The 27,231-nt window shown below is 46.3% G+C and overlaps 1 protein-coding gene across 1 annotated transcript; it reads left to right on the forward strand.

Moving 5' to 3' along the window:
- Window positions 1–204: 204 nt before the first annotated feature.
- On the forward strand, window positions 205–26,080 carry saal1 (serum amyloid A-like 1). Its single transcript, XM_055922000.1, has 13 exons — window positions 205–393; window positions 848–1,038; window positions 1,971–2,072; window positions 14,580–14,663; window positions 15,043–15,122; window positions 15,271–15,330; window positions 16,829–16,944; window positions 19,174–19,354; window positions 21,003–21,085; window positions 23,474–23,665; window positions 23,968–24,155; window positions 24,381–24,473; window positions 25,354–26,080. The coding sequence occupies exons 1-13, from the start codon at window positions 390–392 to the stop codon at window positions 25,444–25,446; spliced, it is 1,467 nt and encodes a 488-aa protein (XP_055777975.1). The 5' UTR covers window positions 205–389; the 3' UTR covers window positions 25,447–26,080.
- Window positions 26,081–27,231: the final 1,151 nt, after the last annotated feature.

Raw genomic sequence — 27,231 nt, forward strand, 5'->3', positions numbered from 1 at the left:
TTATGCCAAGCCGTCTATGCATACGCAGCGTTTGATTGGAAATGAATGTACTTCTGGTGTACCAAACCGCAGGAACACTGTCGGTGTTATCGAAGGAAGGCTTTTTTCAATTCTCTCATTGACTCCTCAAACCCCGGCATGGTCTGTTTCGCAAGCGTTCCCGGAAATCTCGCGATGTTGTGCCTCTGGGTTTAGAAACTCTGTGGTATGATACACTTCACACGCATGCGCGTTCCTTCTCTTGCGTTGGAGGCTCATTTGAAAACATTAGCCGTGACTAGCAATGTTTGTTTTGGTTAGCAAGCAACTCGACTAAAGTGAACATACGTTTCTGGATAATACAGTGATATAAACCCATCATTATACTCGAGGAACAACAGTCATCATTCATGGGTGAGCTCAAGGAAATTTATGGCTTTGTTGTAATGTGCACAGGGACACTAACGTTAATAGAGCTATTGAAACGAGCCGGTCTGAGCAGCTCACATGGCTAGCTTGCAAAGGCTAGGTCATTATATTTTTAAGGCTTTGATAGCCTTGATCTTCTGTCTTGGCTAACATTCCAGAAACATTTACTAGCCACCATCGACCGGCGAAATGTAGCTATGTAGCTAGCTTCTCCCTGCGAAGCCGTCCTTACCCTATCCCGGGGCGCATTCAGCAGGACGCGACGTTTTGGAACGTTCAGATAGAAATTACCTAGATAAAAACAGACCTCCATCTCTGACAATGACATGGCAGGAAAAAAATATGTATATCTGCAATGTTCTAGAACGTTTTACGCACACCTCCAGAGGTAGCAGCCAGCATTGTGCGTCTTACCTTACCTTATTATGTTTCTGTTTAGAGAACCACAGCGTGGATGACGACAACTCCAGCATCCGGTCATCCTCCCCGGCGAACTCTCCTGTCATGGACCGTAACCCCTCACCACCCCCGGACAGAGAGGGGGAGCAGGGCGGGGAAAAAGTGGATGCTATAGGGGAGACAGTTTATAGCAAACACTGGCTGTTCAGCACCTTGACCCGTCTGATTCAGGTAGGTAACCGGTTATGATTCAGGAAGGTAACCTGTTATGATTCAGGAAGGTAACCGGTTGTGATTCAGGAAGGTAACCTGTTATGATTCAGGAAGGTAACCTGTTATGATTCAGGAAGGTAACCTGTTGTGATTCAGGAAGGTAACCGGTTGTGATTCAGGTAGGTAACCTGTTATGATTCAGGAAGGTAACCTGTTATGATTCAGGAAGGTAACCGGTTGTGATTCAGGTAGGTAACCTGTTATGATTCAGGAAGGTAACCGGTTGTGATTCAGGAAGGTAACCTGTTATGATTCAGGAAGGTAACCTGTTATGATTCAGGAAGGTAACCGGTTGTGATTCAGGAATGTAACCGGTTATGATTCAGGAAGGTAACCTGTTATGATTCAGGAAGGTAACCGGTTATGATTCAGGAAGGTAACCGGTTATGATTCAGGAAGGTAACCGGTTGTGATTCAGGAAGGTAACCTGTTATGATTCAGGAAGGTAACCTGTTATGATTCAGGTAGGTAACTGGTACATTGTTGCAATACAGTATTACTTGTTGCTGATCAAATACCAACAGAAGTACATTAGGTATACCTTCTTGACTCATGAGACAACTCATCTAGGCTATTGAAGTCTAAAAAGCGTTATGGCGACGATGCGTTTTCCATCATCTAATGCATTATCCATCGTCCAGCACTATTTTTGTTGTTGTTGCTCATTACAGAAAGTGCTCTTCCATCTTGTACATTTTACTGTTAATATGCAGAACACATTTTGTCATCTTGTGCTCAAAATGCATCGTTGATCATCGTTGTTGTTGTTGTTGCTCATTACAGAAAGTGCTCTTCCATCTTGTACATTTTACTGTTAATATGCAGAACACATTTTGTCATCTTGTGCTCAAAATGCATCGTTGATCATCGTTGTTGTTGTGTTCCTTCAGATTGTGTCGGAGCAGAACACGGGAGACTCTGATGTCCAGATGCAGCTACCTGAGGAAGATGAGGATGAGCTGTGTAAGATCTGGGACATGGCCATGGATAAGGTATGTGTCTGTCTCTCTCTTTCTTTTCAATTTAAAATGGCTTTATTGGCATGGGAAACATGTTTTACATTGCCAAAGCAAGTGAAATAAACAATCAGAAATGAACGGTAAACATTACACTCACAAAAGTTTCAAAATAATGTTATATTGTTGGCTATGTACAGTGCAACAATGTGCAAATAGTCTCTCTCTTGCAGGTTTATTTGCATCTGTAATATATACAGTGTCTTCAGAAAGTATTCAGACCCCTTGAATATTTCCAAATTTTGTTACGTTACAGCCTCATTCTAAAATTGATTACATCGGGGGGGTTTTACCTCAATCTGCACACAATCCCCCATAATGACAAAGCAAAAACAGGTTTAGACATTTTTGTTAATTTATTACAAATTAAAACTGGAGTATTACATTTACATAAGTATTCAGACCCTTTACTGAGTACTTTGTTGAAGCACCTTTGGCTGTGATCAGCCTCGAGTCTTCTTGGGTATGACGCTACAAGCTTAGCACACCTGTATTTGGGGAGTCTCTCACATTCTTCTCTGCAGATCCTCTCAAGCTCTGTCAGGTTGTATGGGGAGTATCGCTGCTCTCCAGAGATGTTCGATCGGGTTCAAGTCCGGGCTCTGGCTGGGCCACTCAAGGACATTCAGAGACTTGTCCCGAAGCCACTCCTGCGTTGTCTTGGCTGTGTGCTTAGGGTAGTTGTCCTGTGGGAAAGTGAACCTTTGCCTCAGTCTGAGGTCCTGAGTGCTCTGGAGCATGTTTTCATCAAGGATCTCTCTGTACTTTGCTCCGTTCATCTGTCCCTCGATCCTGACTAGTCTCCCAATCCCTGCCGCTGAAACACATCCCCACAGCATGATGCTGCCACCACCATGCTTCACCATAGGGATGGTTCCAGGTTTCCTCCAGACGTGCCACTTGGTATTCAGGCCAAAGGGTTCAATCTTGGTTTCATTAAACCAGATAATCTTGTTTCTCATGGTCTGAGAGTCCTTTAGGTGCCTTTTTGCAAACTCCAAGCGGGTTGTCATGTGCCTTTTACTGAGGAGTGGCTTCTGTCTGGCCACTACCTTAAAGGCCTGATTCGTGGAGTGCTGCAGAGATGGTTGTCCTTCTGGAAGGTTTTCCTATCTCCACAGAGGAACTCTGGAGCTCTGTCAGAGTGACCCTCAGGTTCTTGGTCATCTCCCTGACCAGGGCCCTTCTTCCCCAATTGCTCAGTTTGGCCCGGGTGGTCAGCTCTAGGAGGAGTCTTGGTGCTTCCAAACGTCTTCCATTTAAGAATGATGGAGGCCACTGTGTTCTCAGGGACCTTCAATGCTGAATAAATGTTTTGGTACCCTTCCCCAGATCTGTGCCTCAACACAATCGTGTCTCGGAGATCTACGGAAAATTCCTTCGACCTAATGGCTTGGTTTTTGCTCTGACCTGCTGTGGGACCTTATATAGACAGGTGTGTGCCTTTCCAAATCATGTCCAATCAGTTGAATTTACCACAGGTGGAGTCCAAGGATGACCAATGGAAACAGGATGCACCTGAGCTCAATTTCGAGTCTCATAGCAAAGAGTCTGAATACTTATGTAAATAAGGTATTTCAGTTTTTTTTAATACATTTGCAAAAATGTCTAAATGTCTGTTTTCACTTTGTCATTATGGCATATTGTGATGTCATTATGGCGTATTGTGATGTCATTATGGCGTATTGTGATGTCATTATGGCGTATTGTGATGTCATTATGGGGTATTGTGATGTCATTATGGCGTATTGTGTGTAGATTGATGATGGGAAAATGTATTTAATCCATTTTAGAATACGGCTGTAACGTAACAAAATGTGGAAAGAGTGAACGGTCTGAATACTTTCCAAATGCACTTTACATGCCTACAGTAAATATCTAGCGTGTGTGTGTACAAAACATTAGGAACACCGTCCTAATATTGAGTTGAACCCCCCTTTTTGATCTCAGTACAGCCTCAATTTGTCAGGGTATTGACTCTAATAAACTCAGCAAAAAAAAGAAACGTCCTCTCACTGTGAACTGCGTTTATTTTCAGTAAACTTAACATTTGTAAATATTTGTATGAACATAACAAGATTCAACAACTGAGACATAAACTGAACAAGTTCCACAGACATGTGACTAACAGAAATTGAGTAATGTGTCCCTGAACAAAGGGGGTGGGTCAAAAGTAACAGTCAGTATCTGGTGTGGCCACCAGCTGCATTAAGTACTGCAGTGCATCTCCTCCTCATGGACTGACCCAGATTTTCCAGTTCTTGCTGTGAGATGTTACCCCACTCTTCCACCAAGGTATCTGCAAGTTCCCAGACATTTCTGGGGGGAATGGCCCTAGCCCTCACCCTCCGATCCAACAGGTACCAGACGTGCTCAATGGGATTGAGATCCGGGCTCTTCGCTGGCCATGGCAGAACACTGACATTCCTGTATTTCAGGAAATCACGCACAGAATGAGCAGTATGTTTGGTGGCATTGTCATACTGGTGGACATGACCCTGCAGGAAGGGTACCACATGATGTCTTCCCTGTAACGCACAGCGTTGAGATTGCCTGCAATAACAACAAGCTCAGTCTGATGATGCTGTGACACACCGCCACAGACCATGACGGACCCTCCACCTCCAAATTGATCCCGCTCCAGAGTACAGGCCTCGGTGTAACGCTCATTCTTTCGACGATAAATGCAAATCCGACCATCACCTCTGGCCTCTGGTGAGACAAAACCGTGACTCATCAGTGAAGAACACTTTTTGCCAGTCCTGTCTGGTCCAGCAACGGTGGGTTTGTGCCCGTAGGCAACGCTGTTGCCAGTGATGCCTGGTGAGGACCTGCCTTACAACAGGCCTACAAGCCTTCAATCCAGCTTCTCTCAGCCTATTGCGGACAGTCTGAGCACTGATGGAGGGATTGTGCGTTCCTGGTGTAACTCGGGCAGTTGTTGTTGCCATCCTGTACCTGTCCCGCAGGTGTGATGTTCAGATGTACCGATCCTGTGCAGGTGTTGTTACACGTGGTCTGCCACTGCGAGGACGAAGGACGATCAGCTGTCCGTCCTGTCTCCCTGTAACGCTGTCTTAGGCGTCTCACAGTACGGACAATGCAATTTATTTTCCTGGTCACATCTGCAGTCCTCATGCCTCCTTGCAGCATGCCTAAGGCACGTTCACGCAGATGAGCAGGGACCCTGGGCATCTTTCTTTTGGTGTTTTTCAGAGTAATGTGAAATTTGATGGGTGAATATGACCCTGTCTCTCTGTAGGATGTGGGTTAATATGACCCTGTCTTCCTGTCTCTCTGTAGGATGTGGGTTAATATGACCCTGTCTTCCTGTCTCCCTGTAGGATGTGGGTTAATATGACCCTGTCTTCCTGTCTCTCTGTAGGATGTGGGTTAATATGACCCTGTCTTCCTGTCTCCCTGTAGGATGTGGGTTAATATGACCCTGTCTTCCTGTCTCTCTGTAGGATGTGGGTTAATATGACCCTGTCTCTCTGTATGATGTGGGTTAATATGACCCTGTCTTCCTGTCTCTCTGTAGGATGTGGGTTAATATGACCCTGTCTTCCTGTCTCTCTGTAGGATGTGGGTTAATATGACCCTGTCTCTCTGTAGGATGTGGGTTAATATGACCCTGTCTTCCTGTCTCTCTGTAGGATGTGGGTTAATATGACCCTGTCTTCCTGTCTCTCTGTAGGATGTGGGTTAATATGACCCTGTCTTCCTGTCTCCCTGTAGGATGTGGGTTAATATGACCCTGTCTTCCTGTTTCTCTGTAGGATGTGGGTTAATATGACCCTGTCTCTCTGTATGATGTGGGTTAATATGACCCTGTCTTCCTGTCTCTCTGTAGGATGTGGGTTAATATGACCCTGTCTTCCTGTCTCTCTGTAGGACGTGGGTTAATATGACCCTGTTTTCCTGTAGGATGTGGGTTAATATGACCCTGTCTCTCTGTAGGATGTGGGTTAATATGACCCCGTCTCTCTGTAGGATGTGGGTTAATATGACCCCGTCTCTCTGTAGGATGTGGGTTAATATGACCCCGTCTCTCTGTAGGATGTGGGTTAATATGACCCCGTCTCTCTGTAGGATGTGGGTTAATATGACCCTGTCTGCCTGTCTCTCTGTAGGATGTGGGTTAATATGACCCCGTCTCTCTGTAGGATGTGGGTTAATATGACCCCGTCTCTCTGTAGGATGTGGGTTAATATGACCCTGTCTTCCTGTCTCTCTGTAGGATGTGGGTTAATATGACCCTGTCTGCCTGTCTCTGTAGGATGTGGGTTAATATGACCCTGTCTTCCTGTCTCTCTGTAGGATGTGGGTTAATATGACCCTGTCTTCCTGTCTCTCTGTAGGATGTGGGTTAATATGACCCTGTCTTCCTGTCTCTCCTGTAGGATGTGGGTTAATATGACCCTGTCTTCCTGTCTCTCTGTAGGATGTGGGTTAATATGACCCTGTCTTCCTGTCTCCCTGTAGGATGTGGGTTAATATGACCCTGTCTTCCTGTCTCTCTGTAGGATGTGGGTTAATATGACCCTGTCTCTCTGTAGGATGTGGGTTAATATGACCCTGTCTTCCTGTCTCTCTGTAGGATGTGGGTTAATATGACCCTGTCTTCCTGTCTCTCTGTAGGATGTGGGTTAATATGACCCTGTCTTCCTGTCTCTCTGTAGGATGTGGGTTAATACGACCCTGTCTTCCTGTCTCTCTGTAGGATGTGGGTTAATATGACCCTGTCTTCCTGTCTCTCTGTAGGATGTGGGTTAATATGACCCTGTCTTCCTGTCTCTCTGTAGGATGTGGGTTAATAAGACCCTGTCTTCCTGTCTCTCTTTAGGATGTGGGTTAATATGACCCTGTCTTCCTGTCTCTCTTTAGGATGTGGGTTAATATGACCCTGTCTTCCTGTCTCTCTGTAGGATGTGGGTTAATAAGACCCTGTCTTCCTGTCTCTCTTTAGGATGTGGGTTAATTTGACCCTGTCTTCCTGTCTCTCTGTAGGATGTGGGTTAATATGACCCTGCCTTCCTGTCTCTCTGTAGGATGTGGGTTAATATGACCCTGTCTTCCTGTCTCTCTGTAGGATGTGGGTTAATACGACCCTGTCTTCCTGTCTCTCTGTAGGATGTGGGTTAATATGACCCTGTCTACCTGTCTCTCTGTAGGATGTGGGTTAATATGACCCTGTCTTCCTGTCTCTCTGTTGGATGTGGGTTAATATGACCCTCTCTTCCTGTCTCTCTGTAGGATGTGGGTTAATATGACCCTGTCTTCCTGTCTCTCTGTGGGATGTGGGTTAATATGACCCTGTCTTCCTGTCTCTCTTTAGGATGTGGGTTAATATGACCCTGTCTCTCTGTAGGATGTGGGTTAATATGACCCTGTCTTCCTGTCTCTCTGTAGGATGTGGGTTAATATGACCCTGCCTTCCTGTCTCTCTGTAGGATGTGGGTTAATACGACCCTGTCTCTCTGTAAGATGTGGGTTAATATGACCCTGTCTTCCTGTCTCTCTGTAGGATGTGGGTTAATATGACCCTGTCTTCCTGTCTCTCTGTAGGATGTGGGTTAATATGACCCTGTCTTCCTGTCTCTCTGTAGGATGTGGGTTAATATGACCCTGTCTTCCTGTCTCTCTGTTGGATGTGGGTTAATATGACCCTGTCTTCCTGTCTCTCTGTAGGATGTGGGTTAATATGACCCTGTCTTCCTGTCTCTCTGTAGGATGTGGGTTAATATGACCCTGTCTACCTGTCTCTCTGTTGGATGTGGGTTAATATGACCCTGTCTTCCTGTCTCTCCTGTAGGATGTGGGTTAATATGACCCTGTCTCTCTGTAGGATGTGGGTTAATATGACCCTGTCTTCCTGTCTCTCTGTAGGATGTGGGTTAATATGACCCTGTCTCTCTGTAGGATGTGGGTTAATATGACCCTGTCTCTCTGTAGGATGTCGGTTAATATGACCCTGTCTTCCTGTCTCTCTGTAGGATGTGGGTTAATATGACCCTGTCTTCCTGTCTCTCTGTAGGATGTGGGTTAATATGACCCTGTCTTCCTGTCTCTCTGTAGGATGTGGGTTAATATGACCCTGTCTTCCTGTCTCTCCTGTAGGATGTGGGTTAATATGACCCTGTCTCTCTGTAGGATGTGGGTTAATATGACCCCGTCTGCCTGTCTCTGTAGGATGTGGGTTAATATGACCCTGTCTACCTGTCTCTCTGTAGGATGTGGGTTAATATGACCCTGTCTACCTGTCTCTCTGTAGGATGTGGGTTAATATGACCCTGTCTTCCTGTCTCTCTGTAGGATGTGGGTTAATATGACCCTGTCTTCCTGTCTCTCCTGTAGGATGTGGGTTAATATGACCCTGTCTTCCTGTCTCTCCTGTAGGATGTGGGTTAATATGACCCTGTCTCTCTGTAGGATGTGGGTTAATATGACCCTGTCTTCCTGTCTCTCCTGTAGGATGTGGGTTAATATGACCCTGTCTCTCTGTAGGATGTGGGTTAATATGACCCTGTCTTCCTGTCTCTCTGTAGGATGTGGGTTAATATGACCCTGTCTTCCTGTCTCTCTGTAGGATGTGGGTTAATATGACCCTGTCAACCTGTCTCTCTGTAGGATGTGGGTTAATATGTGTCACGTTCCTGACCTATTTATGTTAGTTTTTGTGTGTTAGTTGGTCAGGACGTGAGGTTGGGTGGGCATTCTATGTTGTCTGTTTCTATGTTGGTTTAGGGTTGCCTGGTATGGCTCTCAATTGGAGGCAGGTGTTTGGCGTTCCTCTAATTGAGAGTCATATTTAGGTAGGCGGTTCACAGTGTTTGTTTGTGGGTGGTTGTCTCCTGTGTCCGTGTCAATGTTTGCACCATACGGGACTGTATACGGTTTGTTCATTTCATGTAGTCTGTTCCTGTTCATTTCGTTCTTCCCGTTGTATGTAAGTTCGTCGTTCAGGACTGTCTACTTTCGTTTTGTTATTTTGTTAGTGAAGTTCGTGTTTTCGTCTTGTCTTTAATAAATCATTATTTCTTCACAATCCGCTGCGCCTTGGTTCAATCCCTGCTCCTCCTCTTCTGATGAAGAGGAGGAGGATTATCGTTACAGAACCACCCACCAATCCAGAGCCAAGCAGCGGTTTAAACGGAGTAAGGGACAGCGCAAGAAGGAGGAATGGACTTGGGACGATGTATTGGACGGTAAAGGTTGCTACACATGGGAGGAGATCCTGGCTGGAAGGGATCGCCTCCCATGGGAACAGGTGGAGGCACTGAGGAGAGCAGAGGCTACTGGAGTGAAGGACCGGAGTTATGAGGGGACGCGTCTTGCACGGAAGCCCGAAAAGCCCGTGAGTAATTCCCAAAAATTTCTTGGGGGGGGGCTAAGGGGTTGTGGGCCAAGGGCAGGTAGGAGACCTGCGCCCACTTCCCAGGCTAACCGTGGAGAGCGGGAGTACGGGCAGACACCGTGTTACGCAGTAGAGCGCACGGTGTCTCCTGTACGTGTGCATAGCCCAGTGCGGGTTATTCCACCTCCCCGCACTGGTAGGGCTAGATTGGGCATTGAGCCAGGTGTCATGAGGCCGGCTCAACGCGTCTGGTCTCCAGTGCGTCTCCTCGGGCCGGCATACATGGCACCTGCCTTACGCATGGTTTCCCCGGTTCGCCTGCATAGCCCAGTGCGGGCTATTCCACCTCGCCGCACTGGCAGGGCGACCGGGAGCATTCAACCAGGTAAGGTTGGGCAGGCTCGGTGCTCAAGAGAGCCAGTACGCCTGCACGGTCCGGTATTTCCGGCGCCACCTCCCCGCCCCAGCCTAGTACCTACAGTGCCTACATTACGCACTAGGCTACCAGTGCATTTCCAGAGCCCTGTTCCTCCTCCACGCACTCTCCCTGTAGTGCGTGCATCTAGCCCGGTGCCTCCAGTTCCGGCCCCACGCACTAAGCTACCAGTGCGTCTCCAGAGCCCTGTACACACTATATATTCTCCCCCTACTAATCCTGATGTGCTTGTCCTCAGCCCGGCGTCACCAGTGCCGGTACCACGCATCAGGGGTAGAGTAGGCTTTGAGGATACAGTGTGCCCTGTCCCTGCTCCCCGCACTAGTAGGAAGGTGCTTATCATTAGCACGGTGCCTCCAGTTCCGGCACCACGCACCAGGTCTACAGTGCGCCATATCCGGCCAGAGCCATCCGTCTCCCCAGCGCCATCTGAGCCATCCGTCTCCCCAGCGCCATCTGAGCCATCCGTCTCCCCAGCGCCATCTGAGCCATCCGTCTCCCCAGCGCCATCTGAGCCATCCGTCTGCCAGGAGCCTGCAAAGCCGCCCGTCTGCCATGAGCCTGCAAAGCCGCCCGTCTGCCATGAGCCTACAGAGCCGTCAGCCAGACAGGAGCCGCTAGAGCCATCAGCCAGACAGGAGCCGCTAGAGCCGTCAGCCAGACAGGATCTGCCAGAGCCGCCAACCAGACAGGATCTGCCAGAGCCGCCAACCAGACAGGATCTGCCAGAGCCGCCAACCAGACAGGATCTGCCAGAGCCGCCAACCAGACAGGATCTGCCAGAGCCGCCAGCGAGCCATGAGCAGCCAGAGCCGCCAGTGAGCCATGAGCAGCCAGAGCCGTCAGAGAGCCATGAGCAGCCAGAGCCGTCAGAGCGCCATGAGCAGCCAGAGCCGTCAGAGCGCCATGAGCGTCGAGAGCCGTCAGCCTGCCATGAGCGTCGAGAGCCGTCAGCCTGCCATGAGCGTCGAGAGCCGTCAGCCTGCCATGAGCGTCGAGAGCCGTCAGCCTGCCATGAGCGTCGAGAGCCGTCAGCCTGCCATGAGCGTCGAGAGCCGTCAGCCAGCCATGAGCATCGAGAGTCGTCAGTCAGCCATGAGCTGCCCTTCAGCCTGAAAAGGCTAGATACCCAGAACTGCCCATCAGTCCAGAGCTGTCTCTCTGTCCGGAGCTGCCTTTCAGTCCGGAGTTGCCCCTCTATCCTGATCTCCCTCTCTATCTTTATCTACCTCTATAGTCTTATCTATCCCTCTGTCTTGGTTTATCTCTCTGTCCCGGTATTATCATTATTTAATATATTATTAAGAGAATTGTGTGGGGGAAGAAAGAGGGTGGACATTCTTTGTGGGAGGAAGTTAGGATGGATTATGGTGGGGTGGGAACCGCGCCCGGAGCCTGAGCCACCACCGTGGTTAGATGCCCACCCAGACCCTCCCCTAGACTTTGTGCTGGTGCGTCCGGAGTTCGCACCTTGTGGGGGGGGTACTGTCACGTTCCTGACCTATTTATGTTAGTTTTTGTGTGTTAGTTGGTCAGGACGTGAGGTTGGGTGGGCATTCTATGTTGTCTGTTTCTATGTTGGTTTAGGGTTGCCTGGTATGGCTCTCAATTGGAGGCAGGTGTTTGGCGTTCCTCTAATTGAGAGTCATATTTAGGTAGGCGGTTCACAGTGTTTGTTTGTGGGTGGTTGTCTCCTGTGTCCGTGTCAATGTTTGCACCATACGGGACTGTATACGGTTTGTTCATTTCATGTAGTCTGTTCCTGTTCATTTCGTTCTTCCCGTTGTATGTAAGTTCGTCGTTCAGGACTGTCTACTTTCGTTTTGTTATTTTGTTAGTGAAGTTCGTGTTTTCGTCTTGTCTTTAATAAATCATTATGTCTTCACAATCCGCTGCGCCTTGGTTCAATCCCTGCTCCTCCTCTTCTGATGAAGAGGAGGAGGATTATCGTTACAATATGACCCTGTCTACCTGTCTCTCTTTAGGATGTGGGTTAATATGACCCTGTCTTCCTGTTTCTCTGTAGGATGTGGGTTAATATGACCCTGTCTTCCTGTCTCTCCGTAGGATGTGGGTTAATATGACCCTGTCTTCCTGTTTCTCTGTAGGATGTGGGTTAATATGACCCTGTCTTCCTGTCTCTCTGTAGGATGTGGGTTAATATGACCCTGTCTCTCTGTAGGATGTGGGTTAATACGACCCTGTCTTCCTGTCTCTCTGTAGGATGTGGGTTAATATGACCCTGTCTTCCTGTCTCTCTGTAGGATGTGGGTTAATATGACCCTGTCTTCCTGTCTCTCTGTAGGATGTGGGTTAATATGACCCTGTCTACCTGTCTCTCTGTAGGATGTGGGTTAATATGACCCTGTCTTCCTGTCTCTCTGTAGGATGTGGGTTAATACGACCCTGTCTTCCTTTCTCTCTGTAGGATGTTGGTTAATATGACCCTGTCTTCCTGTCTCTCTGTAGGATGTGGGTTAATATGACCCTGTCTTCCTGTCTCTCTGTAGGATGTGGGTTGATATGACCCTGTCTTCCTGTCTCTCTGTAGGATGTGGGTTAATATGACCCTGTCTTCCTGTCTCTCTGTAGGATGTGGGTTAATATGACCCTGTCTTCCTGTCTCTCTGTAGGATGTGGGTTAATATGACCCTGTCTTCCTGTCTCTCTGTAGGATGTGGGTTAATATGACCCTGTCTTCCTGTCTCTCTGTAGGATGTGGGTTAATATGACCCTGTCTACCTGTCTCTCTGTAGGATGTGGGTTAATATGACCCTGTCTCTCTGTAGGATGTGGGTTAATATGACCCTGTCTTCCTGTCTCTCTGTAGGATGTGGGTTAATATGACCCTGTCTTCCTGTCTCTCTGTAGGATGTGGGTTAATATGACCCTGTCTTCCTGTCTCTCTGTAGGATGTGGGTTAATACGACCCTGTCTCTCCTGTAGGATGTGGGTTAATATGACCCTGTCTTCCTGTCTTCCTGTAGGATGTGGGTTAATATGACCCTGTCTTCCTGTCTCTCTGTAGGATGTGGGTTAATATGACCCTGTCTTCCTGTCTCTCTGTAGGATGTGGGTTAATATGACCCTGTCTTCCTGTCTCTCTGTAGGATGTGGGTTAATATGACCCTGTCTTCCTGTCTCTCTGTAGGATGTGGGTTAATATGACCCTGTCTTCCTGTCTCTCTGTAGGATGTGGGTTAATATGACCCTGTCTTCCTGTCTCTCTGTAGGATGTGGGTTAATATGACCCTGTCTTCCTATCTCTCTGTAGGATGTGGGTTAATATGACCCTGTCTTCCTGTCTCTCTGTAGGATGTGGGTTAATATGACCCTGTCTTCCTGTCTCTCTGTAGGATGTGGGTTAATATGACCCTGTCTTCCTGTCTCCCTGTAGGATGTGGGTTAATATGACCCTGTCTTCCTGTCTCTCTGTAGGATGTGGGTTAATATGACCCTGTCTTCCTGTCTCTCTGTAGGATGTGGGTTAATATGACCCTGTCTCTCTGTAGGATGTGGGTTAATTTGACCCTGTCTACCTGTCTCTCTGTAGGATGTGGGTTAATATGACCCTGTCTTCCTGTCTCTCTGTAGGATGTGGGTTAATTTGACCCTGTCTTCCTGTCTCCCTGTAGGATGTGGGTTAATATGACCCTGTCTTCCTGTCTCTCTGTAGGATGTGGGTTAATATGACCCTGTCTCTCTGTAGGATGTGGGTTAATATGACCCTGTCTTCCTGTCTCTCTGTAGGATGTGGGTTAATATGACCCTGTTTTCCTGTAGGATGTGGGTTAATATGACCCTGTCTTCCTGTCTCTCTGTAGGATGTGGGTTAATATGACCCTGTCTTCCTGTCTCTCTGTAGGATGTGGGTTAATATGACCCTGTTTTCCTGTAGGATGTGGGTTAATATGACCCTGTCTCTCTGTAGGATGTGGGTTAATATGACCCCGTCTCTCTGTAGGATGTGGGTTAATATGACCCTGTCTGCCTGTCTCTGTAGGATGTGGGTTAATATGACCCTGTCTCTCTGTAGGATGTGGGTTAATATGACCCTGTCTGCCTGTCTCTGTAGGATGTGGGTTAATATGACCCTGTCTTCCTGTCTCTCTGTAGGATGTGGGTTAATATGACCCTGTCTTCCTGTCTCTCTGTAGGATGTGGGTTAATATGACCCTGTCTTCCTGTCTCTCTGTAGGATGTGGGTTAATATGACCCTGTCTTCCTGTCTCTCTGTAGGATGTGGGTTAATATGACCCTGTCTACCTGTCTCTCTGTAGGATGTGGGTTAATATGACCCTGTCTTCCTGTCTCTCTGTAGGATGTGGGTTAATATGACCCTGTCTACCTGTCTCTCTGTAGGATGTGGGTTAATATGACCCTGTCTTCCTGTCTCTCTGTAGGATGTGGGTTAATATGACCCTGTCTACCTGTCTCTCTGTAGGATGTGGGTTAATATGACCCTGTCTTCCTGTCTCTCTGTAGGATGTGGGTTAATATGACCCTGTCTTCCTGTCTCCCTGTAGGATGTGGGTTAATATGACCCTGTCTTCCTGTCTCTCTGTAGGATGTGGGTTAATATGACCCTGTCTTCCTGTCTCTCTGTAGGATGTGGGTTAATATGACCCTGTCTTCCTGTCTCTCTGTAGGATGTGGGTTAATATGACCCTGTCTTCCTGTCTCTCTGTAGGATGTGGCTGGTTTCTTACAGGAGTTCAAAGCTGCAGATATCCTCCTGGGAGTGATCGCTAAGTCTCGATGCCCTCGTCTCACTGTGAGTGAACTGTTTTAGTCTTCTAGTTTACAGCATGTGTGTTATACTCTATTATAAAACTGGGTGGTTCCACCCCCTGAATTCTGATTTGGCTGACAGCTGTGGTATATCAGACCGTATACCACGAGTATGACAAAGCAATAAGGCACCTCAGGGGTTTGTGCTATACGATGGTATATTGGCCATATATCACACACCCCCCATTGGGCCATATTGCTTAATCAGTCCACCGTCTCGTCTTTGAAATGCAATATTAATAATAATATTAATTAATATAATTTTTCCACCTATTGCACCCGCCCAGGAACATTTTAAATTGGCACAAACATCATGTTGTCATGGTGTCTTATTGATGTTTTCCCTTGTCCTCTCTCCCCAGGAGATATGTGTGGGGATCCTGGGTAACATAGCCTGCTTCCCTGACACTTGTCTGACCCTCAGCCAGAACAACGACCTAGGGTAGGTGGAGATGGCCATTTACTAAAACCCTTTTCGCACTGTCATGACAACCTGAACAGTACTGTGTTGGCTCTGGTATGTACAGCACCGTACCAGCTCATGGTGGATGTTAACTGTTTCTCTGGGGTAATTCTGTTTCTCTCCACAGGGTGGTGCTGTTGCTCCTTCTTGGAGACACTGATCCCCCTACACTGCTGGAGACATGCAGGTGAGAATACCCTGAAAAGGCTAGAAAATCCTTCATTGTCTGTTGTCGTAGCTCAAATAAGAGGAAGAAGCACTAATGCTGTATATACTTTTTTTTTTAATTGAGATTTAACTCTACCAAATGTACTGAGCTCGGTTTCCCTAAAGCATCTTAAGGGTCATTTCATCATTAGAACCTTCGTAGGAGCGTCGTTAAAGAGCTGTTTCTCAAAACCATCGAGGCGTCCGTTATTTGCCAACTGCTTGTGACCACTCGTAGAACAGCTAAGTGCGACATTAGATTTTATTTTTTTTTGCCCTTCCACCTCACTTTATACACACAAGATCTCCGCTAAACATAGGATCAAGATGTTTATCTGTCTCTCTGTGACCTCTGATAACTTGGTAATGAAGTTGACTACAAAAGTTTCCCAATGTCTTTGCAATTGTTAGAAACAAACAAAGGATAAAAACATGCTTTCAAATGAAAACCGAGATGACTATATACATAATATATACATTAATCCTATAGGTATTTGTTGGTGTTTTTAATAGGATCCACATTAGCTGTCGTGAAAGCATCAGCTACTCTTCCTGGGGTCCACACAAAACAGGAAACATGACATAATATACAGAACATTTAATAGACAAGAAGACCTCAAGTACAGAACCACATCAATTTGGCTACATAGTCCTATAGAGTTGAATCATATTGAAGTTCATTACATATTCAGTCCAATTGAGTTCTATTTTTGCTAATTGTAGGCTACATTGTCTGTACATTTTTTTGGGGGCCTCAATATATTTCATGATGTGTTACAACGTGTGCGATGATGTGCCAGATCTGTGATTTCGTGTGTTTATTATAGAGTAGGACTAAGCATTATAATAAGCAGCCACAATATTTTCAGCTATAGGTGGTAATATGAGCTGATCTGTCGTCAGTATTGTGGAATACTTCTAATGTTAAGGTCAGATTTGAATGGAGAAGGCTGATCTGAGAGCAGTGCTGCCTTAAAAAAAAAGATGTATCCTTTATTTAACTAGGCAAGTCAGTTCAGAACAGATTCTTATTTACAATGACGAAACCCAGACGACGCTTTGCCAATTGTGCGCCGCCCTATGGGACTCCCAATCACGGCCTGGATTGTGATACAGCCTGGATTTGAACCAGGGTGTCTGTTGTGACGCCTCAAACACTGAGATGCAGTGCCTTAGACTGCTGCGCCACTCGGGAGCTCCCTTTTCGTTCCGTCCTATCAGTATTCGACATTATTCGCTCCAACGACACACCTAGCCAACGTTCTTTTTTGTTCTCCGTGGTGTTTTTTGCAAAAGCACGTTTTATTTTCGGGCCGTTGTAGGAACGAATCATCATCGAAACACTCGTATGCCTAAGTTCCATGACTATCGAGAAATTGGGCCCAGGTCTTGTCAAAGTCTTCTATTGTTTTTAGACTGTGTTTTTGTGTTTTTGTTGATATTTCGTTATTGATTGGTGTGAATGTCTTTTTGTCCAGACTGCTGCTGACCTGTGTGTCCCAGAACGATGTGTCTTCTCTGTGGCTAGAGAGAGTACGGCAGCACACATCTGTGTGTTCCAGCCTCTGCTTCATCATGTGCAGCTCCACCAACAGTAGGTCCTTCATATGTTACAACAACTCAATGTGATGAAAGATGTTTTCTTTCCAATCTAATTGGGAATCATTTGTCAAATGTAACTTACACAAATGTGAGAATATTGATTGAGAATATTGATTTAGAATATGTTCAAAGATTCATCCACCCAGGGACTCATCTATCAACAATGAGGAATATATATCGTCACTCACCGGCTTCATTAGGAATGTGTTCATGATGTTGTACCCACAATAACAATCAGACCACCAACCAAAATCTCTGGATGAACGGAGGAGTCCGTACTATGCTGAGAGCCCGTTCTGCAGCATTCTATGTCAGCAGAACGAACCCCGGTGACTCTGTGGCACACAACGCCATGCAAGGCAAGCACGTACGAGCTCTGCAAATCCATTAGGGACGCAAAAAGACAATACAGACTCAAACTTGAATTGATATTCGACAACTCAGACTTGCGTCGCCTGTGGCAAGGACTACAGGCTATCACAGACTACAAAAGGCGCATCCAGCTGTCTGGTGCCCACCGAAGCCTCCGTCCCAGACAGGCTTAACACATTCTATGCTCGCTTTGAGGCAGACAATACCGAGCCATCCAGGAAGACTCTCGATGCCCCATGAAGACCAGACAATACCGAGCCATCCAGGAAGACTCTCGATGCCCCCTGAAGACCAGACAATACCGAGCCATCCAGGAAGACTCGATGCCCCCTGAAGACCAGACAATACCGAGCCATCCAGGAAGACTCTCGATGCCCCATGAAGACCAGACAATACCGAGCCATCCAGGAAGACTCTCGATGCCCCCTGAAGACCAGACAATACCGAGCCATCCAGGAAGACTCGATGCCCCCTGAAGACCAGACAATACCGAGCCATCCAGGAAGACTCTCGATGCCCCATGAAGACCAGACAATACCGAGCCATCCAGGAAGACTCTCGATGCCCCATGAAGACCAGACAATACCAAGCCATCCAGGAAGACTCTCGATGCCCCCTGAAGACCAGACAATACCGAGCCATCCAGGAAGACTCGATGCCCCCTGAAGACCAGACAATACCGAGCCATCCAGGAAGACTCGATGCCCCCTGAAGACCAGACAATACCGAGCCATCCAGGAAGACTCTCGATTCCCCCTGAAGACCAGACAATACCGAGCCATCCAGGAAGACTCTCGATGCCCCCTGAAGACCAGACAATACCGAGCCATCCAGGAAGACTCTCGATGCCCCCTGAAGACCAGACAATACCGAGCCATCCAGGAAGACTCGATGCCCCCTGAAGAACAGACAATACCGAGCCATCCAGGAAGACTCGATGCCCCCTGAAGACCAGACAATACCGAGCCATCCAGGAAGACTCTCGATTCCCCCTGAAGACCAGACAATACCGAGCCATCCAGGAAGACTCTCGATGCCCCCTGAAGACCAGACAATACTGAGCCATCCAGGAAGACTCGATGCCCCCTGAAGACCAGACAATACCGAGCCATCCAGGAAGACTCTCGATGCCCCATGAAGACCAGACAATACCGAGCCATCCAGGAAGACTCTCGATGCCCCCTGAAGACCAGACAATACCGAGCCATCCAGGAAGACTCTCGATGCCCCCTGAAGACCAGACAATACCGAGCCATCCAGGAAGACTCGATGCCCCCTGAAGACCAGACAATACCGAGCCATCCAGGAAGACTCTCGATGCCCCATGAAGACCAGACAATACCGAGCCATCCAGGAAGACTCTCGATGCCCCCTGAAGACCAGACAATACCGAGCCATCCAGGAAGACTCGATGCCCCCTGAAGACCAGACAATACCGAGCCATCCAGGAAGAATCTCGATGCCCCATGAAGACCAGACAATACCGAGCCATCCAGGAAGACTCTCGATGCCCCATGAAGACCAGACAATACCGAGCCATCCAGGAAGACTCTCGATGCCCCCTGAAGACCAGACAATACCGAGCCATCCAGGAAGACTCGATGCCCCCTGAAGACCAGACAATACCGAGCCATCCAGGAAGACTCGATGCCCCCTGAAGACCAGACAATACCGAGCCATCCAGGAAAACTCGATGCCCCCTGAAGACCAGACAATACCGAGCCATCCAGGAAGACTCTCGATGCTCCCTGAAGACCAGACAATACCGAGCCATCCAGGAAGATATATATATATTTGATGAAACTGAGTGAAACCCACTGTTTACTTTTCATTCACTGTGTGTGTGTAGTGGACCTGCTGGTGAAGGTGGGGGAGCTGGTTGACAAGCTGTTTGACTTGGATGAAGAGTTGATGAAGACCTGGGTCACAGCTGGATCTCAGCCCAGTGATGAAGACAAGGAAGAGGAGGAGGAGGGGGAGAGGCGTCTGGACGTGGCCTCCTCGCTCCTCGAGGCTGCCAAGCAGCTAAGGTAAAGACGTTTGTTTCTGCTGATATTATAATAATATTATCTTAGCAGGTATTGGTAAATACAGCTCTCTGTTAGAACCGCTTTGATGGAGGTATCAGTAAGAGCAAGCTTGTAACAGCATGACATCATGATTTCAGCAGACCTGCCACTGGGTGGCGTCATTCTGATATGACAAGCAACATGAGGGGCTATCCACGTGTTTCCACAGGTCAGAGAGTTTATGAGGGTCTGTCCACGTGTTTCCACAGGTCAGAGAGTTTATGAGGGTTTATGAGGGGCTATCCACGTGTTTCCACAGGTCAGAGGCTTTATGAGGGGGCTGTCCATGTGTTTCCACAGGTCAGAGAGTTCCAGAGGGTTTATGAGGGTCTGTCCACGTGTTTCCACAGGTCAGAGGGTTTATGAGGGTCTGTCCACATGTTTCCACAGGTCAGAGGGTTTATGAGGGTCTGTCCACGTGTTTCCACAGGTCAGAGGGTTTATGGGGGTCTGTCCACGTGTTTCCACAGGTCAGAGGGTTTATAGGGGTCTGTCCATGTGTTTCCACAGGTCAGAGAGTTCCAGAGGGTTTATGAGGGTCTGTCCACGTGTTTCCACAGGTCAGAGGGTTTATGAGGGTCTGTCCACGTGTTTCCACAGGTCAGAGGCTTTATGAGGGGGCTATCCATGTGTTTCCACAGGTCAGAGAGTTCCAGAGGGTTTATTAGGGGGCTATCCACGTGTTTCCACAGGTCAGAGGGTTTATGAGGGGCTATCCACGTGTTTCCACAGGTCAGAGAGTTCCAGAGGGTTTATGAGGGTCTGTCCACGTGTTTCCACAGGCCAGAGGGTTTATGAGGGTCTGTCCACGTGTTTCCACAGGTCAGAGAGTCCAGAGGGTTTATGATGGTCTGTCCACGTGTTTCCACAGGTCAGAGAGTCCAGAGGGTTTATGAGGGTCTGTCCACGTGTTTCCACAGGTCAGAGAGTTTATGAGGGTCTGTCCACGTGTTTCCACAGGTCAGAGGGTTTATGAGGGTCTGTCCACGTGTTTCCACAGGTCAGAGAGTTTATGAGGGTCTGTCCACGTGTTTCCACAGGTCAGAGAGTCCAGAGGGTTTATGAGGGGCTATCCACGTGTTTCCACTGGTCAGAGGGTTTATGAGGGTCTGTCCACGTGTTTCCACAGGTCAGAGAGTCCAGGGGGTTTATGAGGGTCTGTCCACGTGTTTCCACAGGTCAGAGAGTCCAGAGGGTTTATGAGGGTCTGTCCACGTGTTTCCACAGGTCAGAGAGTCCAGAGGGTTTATGAGGGTCTGTCCACGTGTTTCCACAGGTCAGAGGGTTTATGAGGGTCTGTCCACGTGTTTCCACAGGTCAGAGAGTTCCAGAGGGTTTATTAGGGGGCTATCCACGTGTTTCCACAGGTCAGAGGGTTTATGAGGGTCTGTCCACGTGTTTCCACAGGTCAGAGGGTTTATGAGGGGGCTATCCACGTGTTTCCACAGGTCAGAGGGTTTATTAGGGGGCTATCCACGTGTTTCCACAGGTCAGAGGGTTTATGAGGGTCTGTCCACGTGTTTCCACAGGTCAGAGGGTTTATGAGGGTCTGTCCACGTGTTTCCACAGGTCAGAGGGTTTATGTGGGTCTGTCCACGTGTTTCCACAGGTCAGAGAGTCCAGAGGGTTTAGAGGTGTACCTGCATGCCCTCCAGCTCCTCACCACTATCCATCATGGGATTCAGACACTGGGTGAGACGTGTTGTTCAAAATGTTACAAAATGGCTGCTTTTATTTATTCAATAAATGTTTTGACAGCTATTGTGACTGGTTGGAAAGGAATCCATAAATTACAGGAACTTCTCTCTTTTAAATGTCTTCTCCCTCTTGATATACAGTGGGGAGAACAAGTATTTGATACACTGCTGATTTTGCAGGTTTTCCTACTTACAAAGCATGTAGAGGTCTGTAATTTTTATCATAGGTACACTTCAACTGTGAGAGACGGAATCTAAAACAAAAATCCAGAAAATCACATTGTATGGTTTTTAAGTAATTCATTTGCATTTTATTGCATGACATAAGTATTTGATACATCAGAAAAGCAGAACTTAGTATTTGGTACAGAAACCTTTGTTTGCACTTACAGAGATCATATGTTTCCTGTAGTTCTTGACCAGGTTTGCACACACTACAGCAGGGATTTTGGCCCACTCCTCCATACAGACCTTCTCCAGATCCATCAGGTTTTGGGGCTGTCGCTGGGCAATGCGGAATTTCAGCTCCCTCCAAAGATTTTCTAGTGGGTTCAGGTCTGGAGACTGGCTAGGCCACTCCAGGACCTTGAGATGCTTCTTACGGAGCCACTCCTTAGTTGCCCTGGCTGTGTGTTTCGGGTCGTTGTCATGCTGGAAGACCCAGCCACGACCCATCTTCACTGCTCTTACTGAGGGAAGGAGGTTGTTGGCCAAGATCTCGCGATACATGGCCCCATCCATCCTCCCCTCAATACGGTCCAGTCGTCCTGTCCCCTTTGCAGAAAAGCATCCCCAAAGAATGATGTTTCCACCTCCATGCTTCACGGTTGGGATGGTGTTCTTGGGGTTGTACTCATCCTTCTTCCTCCAAACACGGCGAGTGGAGTTTAGACCAAAAAGCTCTATTTTTGTCTCATCAGACCACATGACCTTCTCCCATTCCTCCTCTGGATCATCCAGTTGGTCATTGGTAAACTTCAGACGGGCCTGGACATGCGCTGGCTAGAGCAGGGAGACCTTGCTTACGCTGCAGGATTTTAATCCATGACGACGTAGTGTGTTACTAATGGTTTTCTTTCAGACTGTGGTCCCAGCTCTCTTCAGGTCATTGACCAGGTCCTGCCGTGTAGTTCTGGGCTGATCCCTCACCTTCCTCATGATCATGGATGCCCCACGAAGTGAGATCTTGCATGGAGTTCCAGACCGTCATCTTGAACTTCTTCCATTTTCTAATAATTGCGCCAACAGTTGTTGCCTTCTCACCAAGCTGCTTGCCTATTTATTATTATTATTTTTTTTTTTTTTTTACCGTTATTTTACCAGGTAAGTTGACTGAGAACACGTTCTCATTTGCAGCAACGACCTGGGGAATAGTTACAGGGGAGAGGAGGGGGATGAATGAGCCAATTGTAAACTGGGGATTATTAGGTGACCATGATGGTTTGAGGGCCAGATTGGGAATTTAGCCAGGACACCGGGGTTAACACCCCTACTCTTACGATAAGTGCCATGGGATCTTTAATGACCTCAGAGAGTCAGGACACCCGTTTAACGTCCCATCCGAAAGACGGCACCCTACACATAGGGGATGTCCCCAATCACTGCCCTGGGGCATTGGGATATTTTTTTAGACCAGAGGAAAGAGTGCCTCCTACTGGCCCTCCAACACCACTTCCAGCAGCATCTGGTCTCCCATCCAGGGCCTGACCAGGACCAACCCTGCTTAGCTTCAGAAGCAAGCCAGTAGTGGTATGCAGGGTGGTATGCTGCTGGTGATTTTGTCCTGTAGCCCATCCCAGCCTTGTGCAGGTCTACAATTTTATCCCTAATGTCCTTACACAGCTCTCTGGTCTTGGCCGTTGTGGAGAGGTTAGAGTCTGTTTGATTGAGTGTGTGGACAGGTGTCTTTTATACAGGTAACGAGTTAAAACAGGTGCAGTTAATACAGGTAATGAGTGGAGAACAGGAGGGCTTCTTAAAGAAAAACTAACAGGTCTGTGAGAGCTGGAATTCTTACTGGTTGGTAGGTGATCAAATACTTATGTCATGCAATAAAATGCAAATTAATTACTTAAAAATCATACAATGTGATTTTCTGTTTTTTTGTTTTATAGACTCCGTCTCTCACAGTTGAAGTGTACCTATGATTAAAAAATGACAGACCTCTACATGCTTTGTAAATAGGAAACACTGCCGATTTTGCAGGTTCTCAAATACTTGTTCTCCCCACTGTATCTAGTATGCTATTATGTTAATATATTTCTATCTAGCTGTTTTTTTATCCTGAGAGCTGAAGTTAGTAAGATTTCCACTGTATTCATTACTCATAGCAAGTAAAGTTGACTAAGTAGACATGAAATATAACTCAGTCCCTCGTCTCCAGCTGTTGCAGGTGGGACAGGCCAGGCTCTATGGACCTTCCTGTGTGAGGTAGTGTGTGAGGACCTGTGTCAGCCAGACGACCCTCCGTTAGTACTACAGGAACAGAAGAGCTTACTGGTCCATGCGCTGGCTGTTCTGTCAGTCCTGTATGCGTGTCAGGACCGGGAAGCAGAGCACAGCAAAGCAGACACACGTAAGAGACCACCTGGATTTCACTTTAGTCTCTGACACCGTCTCTCAATCTGTCTTGTCCCATGAGACAGAGAGAGACGAGATGTTTCTAATGTTGTTACTGCTTAATCACGAGACGTGAGCGTCATTTCATTTCTTCTTCTTTCACTAACTGATCGTTTTTTTCCTAAACAAAACATATGAAAGTCACTGTAACCTGAAAGTGAAAACATTATATAAGGCAACATTTTATGTGTTTTTTTTTTCAATTTCATGTTCCGAATCATCCCAAAGTATCTGAACGGTCTGTTCTCTGTTCTCCAGTGTTGCCTCTAGTTGGGAGCATGTTGAGGGTACTGCAGTACCATAGAGAGTACCAGGTCAGTTCAGGACACGGACAGAAGGAGAAGAAGGATGGACAGGAGGAGGAGGAGAAGGTGGATGAGCAGCTCCAGGCTCTGATCCAGACCACGGCTGAGTTCCTCTCTGACATCATCACTGACCTCGCCAAGGTAACGCTGGAACTGTCAATCAAAAAAACAGTCACCGTTTCCTACAATGTTACTTCATCTCTAAACCAAAATAAGTTGATATGACATTTTTTTATATTGTATGTTTATAACCTATATTTATTTATTTTATTTATTTAAACTTTTTACTTAACTAGGCAAGTCAGTTAAGAACAAATTCTTATTTACAATGACGTGTCTGTGTGCGTCTGTGTGTGTGATCCCTAGGATGCGGTGTCCGAGTTGGTGACGAGAGGTTACCTGACAGAAAAGACATGTCTGTCAGCAGTAGGCTCTATGCTCCCCCACTTCAGCCCTGCCGTAAGTTCTCCCTCTATAATGCGCACATAATATCCATCATGACTGACAAATAGAGGCTCCTATATATAGATGTCAGTGGATAGTTTATCGTGAACATTGTGGTGGCATCATTGTGATACTAAATCAGGTCAATAAGAGTTTGTTTCCAGTTTACGTGTTGTCTTTGTCTGTGATGTCACTTGTTCTCTGGAAACGTGGTTTCCCTCACACTTCCTCCCCGGTGTGAATAGATGTTGTCATAACCAAGCCTACATCGCCTGTAGAGTTACAACACCTGGTCTTCAGGTTGTCATAACTAACCCTCCGCCGGTGGTAGAAAGTACTTAAGTAAAAAATACTTTAAAGTACTACTTAAGTCGTTTTTTTTGTGTATCTGTACTTTACTTTACTATTTATATTTTTGACTACTTTTACTTCACTACATTCCTAAGTAAAATAATTTACTTTTTACTCCGTACATTTTCCCTGACACCCAAAAGTACTCGTTTCATTTTGAATGCTTAGCAGGACAGAAAAATGGTCCAAGTCACGCACTTATCAAGAGAACATCTTTCGTCATCACTACTGCCTCTGATCTGGCGGACTCACTAAACACACAGGCTTTGTTTGCAGTGTTCCCCGGGCCTTAAACACCTTAAATAAATAAAACAAGAAAATATTGCGGTCTGGTTTGCTTAATATAAGCAATTTGAAATGATCTATACTTTTGATACTTAAGTATATTTAAAACCAAATACTTTTAGACTTTTACTCAAGTAGTATTTTACTGGGTGACTTTCACATTTACTTGAGTAATTTTCTATTAAGGTACGTTTACTTTTACTCAAGTATGACACAATTTGGGTACTTTTTCCACCTCTGTCTTCCTTCACCTGTACAGGTACAACACCTGGTCTTCATGTTGTCGGAGGCTGATCCCCAGCTGGCAGACACAGTGAGAAAGGAATTTCCTGTCTCCCTCAGCCCAAGCTGATCCACTTGCCCTCTTCCTTCTCTAGACTAAGGTATTCACAGTGGATACTGTTATAGCCATGGAATACCACACTGCGCATACATAGAGGTTGCATACTAATGACAATACACTTGGACTGTGAAAAAACATGAAATAGTGTCCACTGTTTTTTTTGTTTTTAGATCATGGTCTATAAAAATGGAAAGTCTTACTCCAGGAAATAAACAGAATTGTCTGTTTAACTTGTTTAAAATAAAATGGTATTCTTATTTGATATCATGTTTTAAACGAGCATAATCTCCTATGCGGCTTAAAAGGATCATTACATTGTATGTTCCAATGTGGGCCTACTGTATTATTCATTGTTGGGTTGCAAAATGATGCTACCTTTCCCCACGTTGCCGGGTTTTTCAGAAATCCTGGTTTGAGGCTCTGAATTTCCTGCTTAATTCCAGGAAACCTCCAACCGGTATTTCTGGGAAAACATGGTGATTTTGGGAAAGTTATCACCATTTTGCAACCCTAATTCAGTCATGTTTCTGTCAGTCTGTTGACAAGGAGAGCTTTTTCCAGCTCATAACAGATAATTAAATGGACTTATTTACCCAGTCAACTTGTTGCTGTTTTTAATAAAGAGATTAAATATTCCCTTGAACATTTTGCGTCAGCAGATTTGGACGATCAGTAGGTATGTTTCCATGAACTTTTTATTGTAGACATTTAGGAAGTTCACATAGAAAATAGATTTGACATTTTCCTGCTAGGGTGTTTTTCAATATAACTGTAAACATTTTTTAAATTAGTAGGCATTTAGAATTAAACGTGGAGTTGAGCTTCATAGTTTATTAGGCATTATTTGGAAATAATCCTATTTTATTATAAATTAATTTATTTCCATTTGTCGCAATAAAGAAAGTTAGACAAAAGTCAAATCCAGCGGATAAGAATGTTATCGACCTTTAAACATGTCTCCTATATCTGCCGTTTCCGTTACGAATATCGCAATCATTTTGTGGGTGACATCTCTTGTCGAATAAACCTGTGTCAATGGAAAGCTGCCTAGACATCAATACATTAGTGTGTACAGGAGTGTGTGTGTGTGTGTATGTATATATATATATATATATATATATATATATATATATATATATATATATATATATATAATGTGCATTAGTATACAATAGGTGTTTCACCTATTGACGTGCAGGTATATTTCATGCTATTATTAGTTTACTTTCTATTTGCGTCTTTCCATTCATGCTTTAGGAAACATGAATGTCTCTAAGAATCACAGAATTACTGTCAATCTGTTTTTGCTCCCAGCGCGGTGGGGAGTGAGTTAATCTCTTCTTTTTTTTAAAGAGGGGGAAAACACCCTTCATGTGATATTTTGCGAAATTCATATTTATGTTTCAGGAAACAATCACAAAATCGCTGCCAAATTGATATTTCTTTACCCTAGGTACGATGAGGATGAGTGATCACCAAAAGAGAGTCTCTGTATTGAGTCCTCCTTTCTTAGCATATGAGTAGTGGGAGGCCGGTGATGACGACACGGGGGGATAACGATCACTCCATAACGATAGAACTGCATCAACTAAGGGTGTCTCCCAAATAGCACACTACTCCCTATGTAGTGCACTACTTAAGACCGTGATACCGTAGGGTTCTGGCCAAAAAGTAGTGCACTACATAGGGGAATAGGGTGCTATTTGGGATGCTAAAACCCCCCCCCCCCTAGATGAAAGACCCCCTAGTCCTCTCCTGACAATGAACTAATTTGGTTCCCAGATGCAGGCCCGG

The sequence above is a fragment of the Salvelinus fontinalis genome, chromosome 5 (assembly GCF_029448725.1).
Source record: "Salvelinus fontinalis isolate EN_2023a chromosome 5, ASM2944872v1, whole genome shotgun sequence".
Classification (NCBI taxonomy): Eukaryota; Metazoa; Chordata; class Actinopteri; order Salmoniformes; family Salmonidae; genus Salvelinus; species Salvelinus fontinalis.

Bases quoted from the DNA above. Each gene is read 5' to 3' on its own strand.
- saal1 (XM_055922000.1), top strand. The intron at 15,123-15,270 runs GTAGGTGGAGAT...TTCTCTCCACAG, and splicing joins AGCCAGAACAACGACCTAGG to GGTGGTGCTGTTGCTCCTTC. The intron at 23,666-23,967 runs GTAAGAGACCAC...TCTGTTCTCCAG, and splicing joins GCACAGCAAAGCAGACACAC to TGTTGCCTCTAGTTGGGAGC.